This window comes from Puma concolor, chromosome D4 (assembly GCF_028749965.1).
Source record: "Puma concolor isolate L17-30 chromosome D4, mPumCon1.1.hap2, whole genome shotgun sequence".
NCBI lineage: Eukaryota > Metazoa > Chordata > Mammalia > Carnivora > Felidae > Puma > Puma concolor.
Genome location: NC_141679.1, coordinates 676,365 through 683,937, shown reverse-complemented (window position 1 = coordinate 683,937; position 7,573 = coordinate 676,365). Strand labels below are relative to the sequence as shown.

General features: G+C 39.1%; 1 protein-coding gene across 4 annotated transcripts in view; it reads right to left on the bottom strand.

Annotated features, from left to right (window-relative positions):
- Window positions 1-7,573, bottom strand: part of CENPP (centromere protein P) — a 229,459-nt gene that overhangs the window by 169,186 nt on the left and 52,700 nt on the right. For all 4 annotated transcript variants that reach the window (XM_025931549.2, XM_086684750.1, XM_086684752.1 and 1 more), the window contains one exon: window positions 2,662-2,758. In XM_025931549.2, coding sequence (XP_025787334.1) covers window positions 2,662-2,758 — 97 coding nt within the window. The remainder of the gene's footprint in view (window positions 1-2,661; window positions 2,759-7,573) is intronic.

Genomic DNA, 7,573 nt, shown 5'->3' with positions numbered 1-7,573 from the left:
GTCAGCACAGAGCCTGGAGCCTGCTTCGGATTCTGTGTCTCCCTCTCTCTGCCCTTCCCCCGCTCACGCTCTGTCTTACTCTCTCTCTTAAAAATAAATAAACATTTAAAAAAAAAAAAGGACACTACCAAGTGAATGAAAAGACAATCCAAAGAATGACAGAAGATATCTACCAACTATACACTTGATAAAGGATTAATGTCTAGAATACATTAAAAAAAAAAAAAAAAAAAAAACACTCCTACAGGGACACCTGGGTGGCTCAGTTGGTTGAGCATCCAACTCTTGGTTTCAGCTCAGCTCATGACCTCACAGTTCATGGGTTCGAGCTCCGCATCCGGCTCTGTGGTGTCGGTGTGGAGCCTGCTTGGGATTCTCTCTCCCTCTCTCTCTGCCCTTCCCCTGCTGTGCTCACTTTCTCTCAAAATAAGTAAGCTTAAAGGAAAACAACAACAACAACAACAACAACAACTCAACAAGAAAAAAGCACCCAATTTAAAAATGGGCAAAGAGGGGCGCCTGGGTGGCGCAGTCGGTTAAGCGTCCGACTTCAGCCAGGTCACGATCTCACGGTCCGTGAGTTCAAGCCCCGCGTCAGGCTCTGGGCTGATGGCTCGGAGCCTGGAGCCTGTTTCCGATTCTGTGTCTCCCTCTCTCTCTGCCCCTCCCCCGTTCATGCTGTCTCTGTCTGTCCCATAAATAAATAAAAACGTTGAAAAAAAAAATTAAAAAAAAAAAAATGGGCAAAGGATGTGAATAGACATTTCTCCAAAAGAAGATATACAAATGGCCAATATGCACATGAAACAATGCTCAACATCACTAATCATTAGGTAAATGCAAATCAAAACCACAAGAAAAATTCTACTTCACACCCATTAGGTTGGCTATGAGCCCCAAAAAAACAAAACAAAGGAAAATCCCAAAACACGCTGGCGAGTGTGTGGAGAAATTGGAAGGTTTGTGCACCACTGTTGGGAATGCAAAATGGTGCAGCCGCTATGGAAGAGAACATGCAGTGTTTCACAAAATTAAACAGAATTTCCATATGACCCAGCAATTCCATTTACAGGTATATTTGTAATAGAACTGAAAGCAGGGACTTGAACAGGTATTTGTACACCAATGTTCATAGAAGCATTATTCACAATAGTTAAAAGATGGAAACAATGCAAGTATCCATCAAGATGAATGGATAAACAAAATGTGGGGCATCCATACAACAGAAGATTATTCAGCCTTAAAAAGTAAGGAAATCCTTCAATCTGATGCAGAATGGATGAACCTTGAGAATATTATGCTAGGTGAGATAAGCCAAACAAAAAGTATAAATTTTATGATTCTGCTTAAATGAAGTACTTAGAAATTCACAGAAATAGAAAAAAGAATGGTGATTCTCAGGAACTGGGGTAGGAAGCAATGACAAATTAGTGTTTAATGGGAACAGAGTTTCAGTTTGAGATGATAAAAAAGTTCTGGAGATAAATATTGGTGGTGGCTGCACAACAATGTGACTGTTTCTTTCCGTCCTTTCCATTTCTTTCCTTATCACCCAGGAAAGTCGGCCCGCAGAAGCACTGTGTCCTCCACAGGATAAACACACCAATTATACTTCTATGCCTCCTTGAAAGCACCTAGAGTCAAATCAGCTTTGGAAATGGGACTAACACTCACATTTCCCACAACCCATGTTAGGTGATTCGTCACCACAACTGCCAGCATACTCTCAGTCATTACTATATTTACCAATTATGAAGCAAAGCTATTTAACTGTTTGGGTGCAAGAGCACCTGTAAGTAAACAACAGTGAGAGAACTCAAGGGACCACAGTACAGGTACAACCATGTTTCACTCTAAGGAAAATTCTATGCCTGACAGATTTTATTAACTCGACCCAACAGAATGCAAGTAATAGCAGTAGTAGTGGTAACAGTGATAATAATAATAATAAAAAAGAATGCAAATATACAAGAGTTAGTACCAATCACAAAAACAATAGTCACAGCCTGGTTAGGCTTTTGAGATATTATTATATTGACTCTTTTAGAACCGGATTTTGTATGGACTACAGCTGTCAATATTGCTACTATCCAACTAAGTACAACCTGAGGCATTATAATGCAGCCAAACATAATTCTGGTTATGACAGAAAACAGGATAAAAAGAAGTCCTTAAATGTATCTATTATCAGAATTAAGAAGCATTACTTTACTGAAATCAGGCTTAAATACTTAAACTTGAAATACACAATGATTAAGAAGCTCAAAATACAGAGTATGACTCAGAAAGTAAGGACTGTGCTAGGTGATAAGCCTGCTATAATTACATTCATTTGAGCATTTGTATTTTGTTTCAAGTACTCTTGACAGATTAATTTTTCAAAATGTGTAGGGGGTAAGTAAGAATATAACTATACTTCTTCCAAGATATCCCATAATACAAATGACTCATTGGTTTGTACAGAAGCATTCCTCTTCATTTACCCCAAATAACTGCAAATTCCAGAAGCCAATGAAAATATTTTGTATTCTTTGAAAACTTTAAGGAAAGAATGCTATGTTAAATCCCCAAATTAATACCAGCTTCACTTTTAGGTTATGTTTAAATTTAAACCAGCTTCACTCTTCACATACATTTACATCTAAAAACTTTAGACCCTACCTTGAAGTGTTCAAATGTGCACTTACGATATTCACACCACTCCACAAAAAAGTGTAGGCTTCGGAAAAACATCAATAGATCTCTTCTATCTTCTGCTCTGTAGGAATAAAAGATTTTATGATTAATAAATACTATAAATGAGAGCCCCATTCTGGCATTTTTTTAAGCTTATTATTTTTTAATTATTTTAATGTTTATTTATTTTTGAGAGAGAGAGAGAGAGAGAGAGAGAGGGGCAGGCAGAGAGAAAAGGAGACATAGAATCCAAAGCAGGCTCCAGGCTCTGAGCTATCAGCAGAGCCCGACACAGGGCTGAAACTCATGTACCATGAGATCATGACCTGAGCTGAAGTCAGATGCTTAACCAACTAGGCGACGCAGGCACCCCTTATTGTTTTTTATATATACTACACTAAAGCTAAAAACAGACCTTGATACATTTCTGTATTTTAAACTCTGATTATGTGCCCCTGTGTGATTGCTAATGCTAATTTTTTTTTTAATCAAATTTTAGTTAACATACCGTGTAGTACTGGTTTCAGGAGACTTCAGTGATTCATCACTTACATACAACACCCATTGCTCATCACAAGTGCCCTCCTTAGTACCCATCCTCCATCTAGCCCACCTCCCCTCTATCAACCCTCAGTTTATTCTCTATCCTTAAGAGTCTTTTGTGGTTTGTTTCCTTCTCGCCTCTATTCCTTCTCCTTTCCATATGTTCATCTGTTTTGTTTCTTAAATTCCACATAAGTGAAATTATATGATACTGATCTTTCTCTGATTGACTTATTCACTTAGCAGAATACATTCTAGCTCCATCCATGTCACTGCACATGCAAGACTTTCTTTCCTTCTTTTTTTTTTTTTTTTTTTTTTTTTTGATGGCTGAGCAGTATTCCATTGTGTATACATACCACACCTTTATCCATTCGTCAGTGGATGGACATTTGGCTATTGTTGATAACACTGCTCTAAACGTTCGGGTGCACATACCTCTTCGAATCTGTATTTTTGTGTCGTTTGGATAAATACCTAGTAGTGCAATTGCTAGATCATAGGGTAGTTCTATATTTATTTTCTTGAGGAACCTCCATGCTATTCTGTAGAGCGGCTACACCAGCTTGTGTTCCCACCAACCGTGCAAGAGGGTTCCCCTTCCTTCTCATCCTCGAAACACCTGTTGTTTCTTGTGTTAATGTTAGCCATTCTGACAGGTGTGAGTGCCATCTCATTGTGGTTTTGACTGGACTTGTATTTCCCTGATGATGAGTGATGTTGGGCATTTTTTCATGTGTCTATTACCCATCTCAATGTCTTCTTTGGCGAAATGTCTATTTATATCTTCTGCCCATTTCTTAACTGGATTATTTGGATTTTGGGTATTGAATTTTATAAGTTATTTATATATTTTTGGATACTAACCCTTTATCAGAAATTTCATTTGCAAATACCTTCTCCCATTGTTTTGTTGATTGTTTCCTTTGCTATGCAGAACGCTTTTATGTTGATGAGGTCCCAGTTCAGGTTTGCTTTGTTTCTCTTGTCTTTGGCGATGTGTCTAGTAAGAAGTTGCTCCCAGAAAATTCAAAGAGGTTGCTGCCAGTCTTTTCCTCCAAGATTTTGATGGCTTCCTGTCTCACATTTAGGTCTTTCATCCATTTGAAATTCATTTTTGTGTAAGGTGTAAGAAAGTGGTCCCGTTTTCCCAACATCATTTGTTGAAGGGACTGCTAATCTCTCAGCCTGAAATGCCCTTTTCCCCAACTTAAAATGTTTAAATCCTACTCATCTTTCAAGATATTATTCAAATTCCACATTCTCCTTGATTTCGAATTTGATGACCCTGGTAAGTAAGAAAGACTACGTCTGGACTTTGTCCCCAGTTTCCAGCACAGAGCTTTGAACAAAGTTAGAATTCCTGAGTGACAAGAGTGCCTTTCTTATGCTAATGAGTGGCCCCTACAAAGCCTTAAGATGGGGGTTGGTCACCAGAAAGCCTAACCACATTTTGAAAGGGTTGAACTCTGAGCCAACCAGACCTCCAGGGAGGAAAGGGGAGCTGGAGGATTTTAATCACATGGCCAATCATCCCACCAACTATGCCTCTGCAATGAAACCCCAAACAAAACTCTGGACAACGGAGTCCAGGGGAGCTTCCTGATTGGTGAACACGTTGATTTACAGGAGGCTGATGTGCTCAGAGTTCACAGGGAAAGGTTTTCCTCCTCCACCCCACTCCAGAACCGAGACATGCATTGCTTCCATTTGCCTACTTCTGGAAATAGCTTTTATAATAAAACTACAATGTTTAGTGTAACACTTTCAGTGAGTTTTCTCTTTCTAGCAAACTGTCAAATCTAAGTGGGTTGTGGGAACCCCCAAACTTATAGTCAGTAGGTTGGAAGTACAGATGACCCCTGACACTTAGGGACGGCACTGAAGTGGGGCAGTCATGTTCAGGACTTTGCTTTTAACCTGCAGGTCTGCACTAAATCTGGGTAGTGTCAGGACAGAATTGAATTATAGGGCATTCTACTTGGTGTCACAGATTATTGTGGGAACAATGACCTCACCACCACACTACATGTCCTATTCCAAAATAGCTACAAAAAAATTAATTTCTATGCCTGTGAGCTCCCATGCAATTTACCTTAATGCTCTTAATACTATACTTACTGTTATACTGACATCCAAAAATGAGCACCTTGTAGACAAGAAAAATGTATTCATTTAACCATTCATCCCATAAATGATTACAGGAGTCAAGTCCTCATTCTAATCATGATGGAGTAAGCTCCACCTAAACACTCCAATTACTATTCAGAACCACAGATATAACACACAAAGCAGATAGCAGAAGACTGTGAAGTGTGGACAAAAGAAGGCAGAATGGTAGGAACCTCCAAGAATTAAGGGAGGACTGGGTGAGGAGTTCCATAGGATTTATTTTTACCTCCTGCATATCCCAATCTGGATGTTACAGCAGACCCCAACTCAGATCTGCCGTAAGTTGGAGGAAAAAAGAAAAAAGATAAAAAGGTTCCTAAGAAAGCAGGGGTTGTATAAAATGAGAAGAGGGAGTACACTGCTCTCGATGATGAATTTTTGGGTTTAACACCAAAAGCTAAGGCAACAAAACCAAAAACGAACAAGGGATCACATCAAATGTAAAAACATTCTGCACAGCAAAGGAAACCATCTACAAAATGAAAAGGCAACCCACTAAATGGGAAAAAAAATATTTGCCAACCATGTATCTGATAAGGTAGGTAACCAAAACACATAAAGAATTCATAAAACTCAGTAGCAAAAGAACACGACCAGATTGAAAAATGGGCAGAGGATCTGAACAGACACTTTTCCAGAGACGATATACAAATGGGCAGAAGACACAGGAAAAGAGGCTCAACATCATAGTGCAGAAGTGCAAATCAAAACTACAATGAGAGATCACCTTGTACCTGTTAGAATGGCTAGTAGCAAAAAGACAAGAAGCCACAAGTGTTGGCAAAATGTGGGGAAAAGGAATCCTTGTGCACTGTTGGTAGGAATATAAATTGGTGCAGTCACTATGGGAAACACTATGGAGGTTCCTAAAAAAATTAAAAATAGAACTACCATATGATCCAGCAATTCCAATTCTGGGTATCTAATCAAAAGAAATGAAAACACTAACTCAAAAAGATATCTGCACCTCCATGTTCACTGGAGCATTACTTACAATAGCCAAGATATGGAAACAACATGACTGCCCATCAATGAATGGACAGATAAATTCATTCTGGTACATCAACACAATGGAATATTATTCAGTCATAAATAAAAAGGCAATCCTGTCATTTGCCACATGATGGGACCTTAAGGACATTATGCTAAGTGAAATAAATCACACAGAAAAGGTAAAACACCGTAAGAAATCACTTACATGTGGGATCCCAAAGAAAAAAACAATAACAAACTCACAGATACAGAGGACAAATTGGTGATTGCCAGAGGCAGGGGCAGGGAGTGGGCAAAATGACTGCGGGTGGCCAAAGGTACAACCTCCAATTATAAAATAAATGAGTCATGGGGATTTAACGAACGCACAGCATGGTGACTAGTTAATGTTACTGTATTATAAATCTGAAAGTTGCCAGAAGTGTAAATGTTAAAAGTTCTCATTGGAAAAAAAACTGTAAATACACATGGTGATAGATGTTAATCAGACGTACTGTAATGATCATTTCATGATTTATATGTATATTGAATCATCATGCTGTACATCTAAAATAAATATAGTGTTATATGTCAACTAAATCTCAATTTTAAAAAATCCAATGTTTGAAATCATGCAACTTAATCCACTGAAAATAGTGTTTATAAATTTTCCTTTGTGGTTTCTTACATAGCAGCAAAAGCTTTCAAAAATTAGGTAATAAAATTTTGGAAATGGTTAGAGAGAGAGAGAGAGAGGCCATGCAAAACAACCCCAATGTCCAAGAGGAGCTGTGCCCTCTTTCTCCCAATCAGGCAACTGATGCTGCAGACAATAACCAAAGCCAGCAGAGAAGCAATGCTCCCACTTCCTGATGGAAGGCTGCGGCTGCTGCTGCTGGTGAGGCTGTGGGAGGAGGCTTTGTCAATCAGCCCCATCTGACCCCAAGCAACACTGAGCCTAGGGGAGATGCCACTCCCACTCTCCACCAAAGGGATCCTGCAAACACAGGAAGATGCTTTGTCAACATTCCCCACCCTACACTAAGGGCTCCCAAACCCAGAATGGGGACAAATCAGGAGAAGGAACTGAGAGAAAGGCATCCTTCACCTCCATATATGAAGTCCTGAGATCATTCCAAGTGGCCTTCACACAAATCTGACCAGAAACAATAAAGCAAAGGTATCAAGAACAAAATCAGAGTACAATACT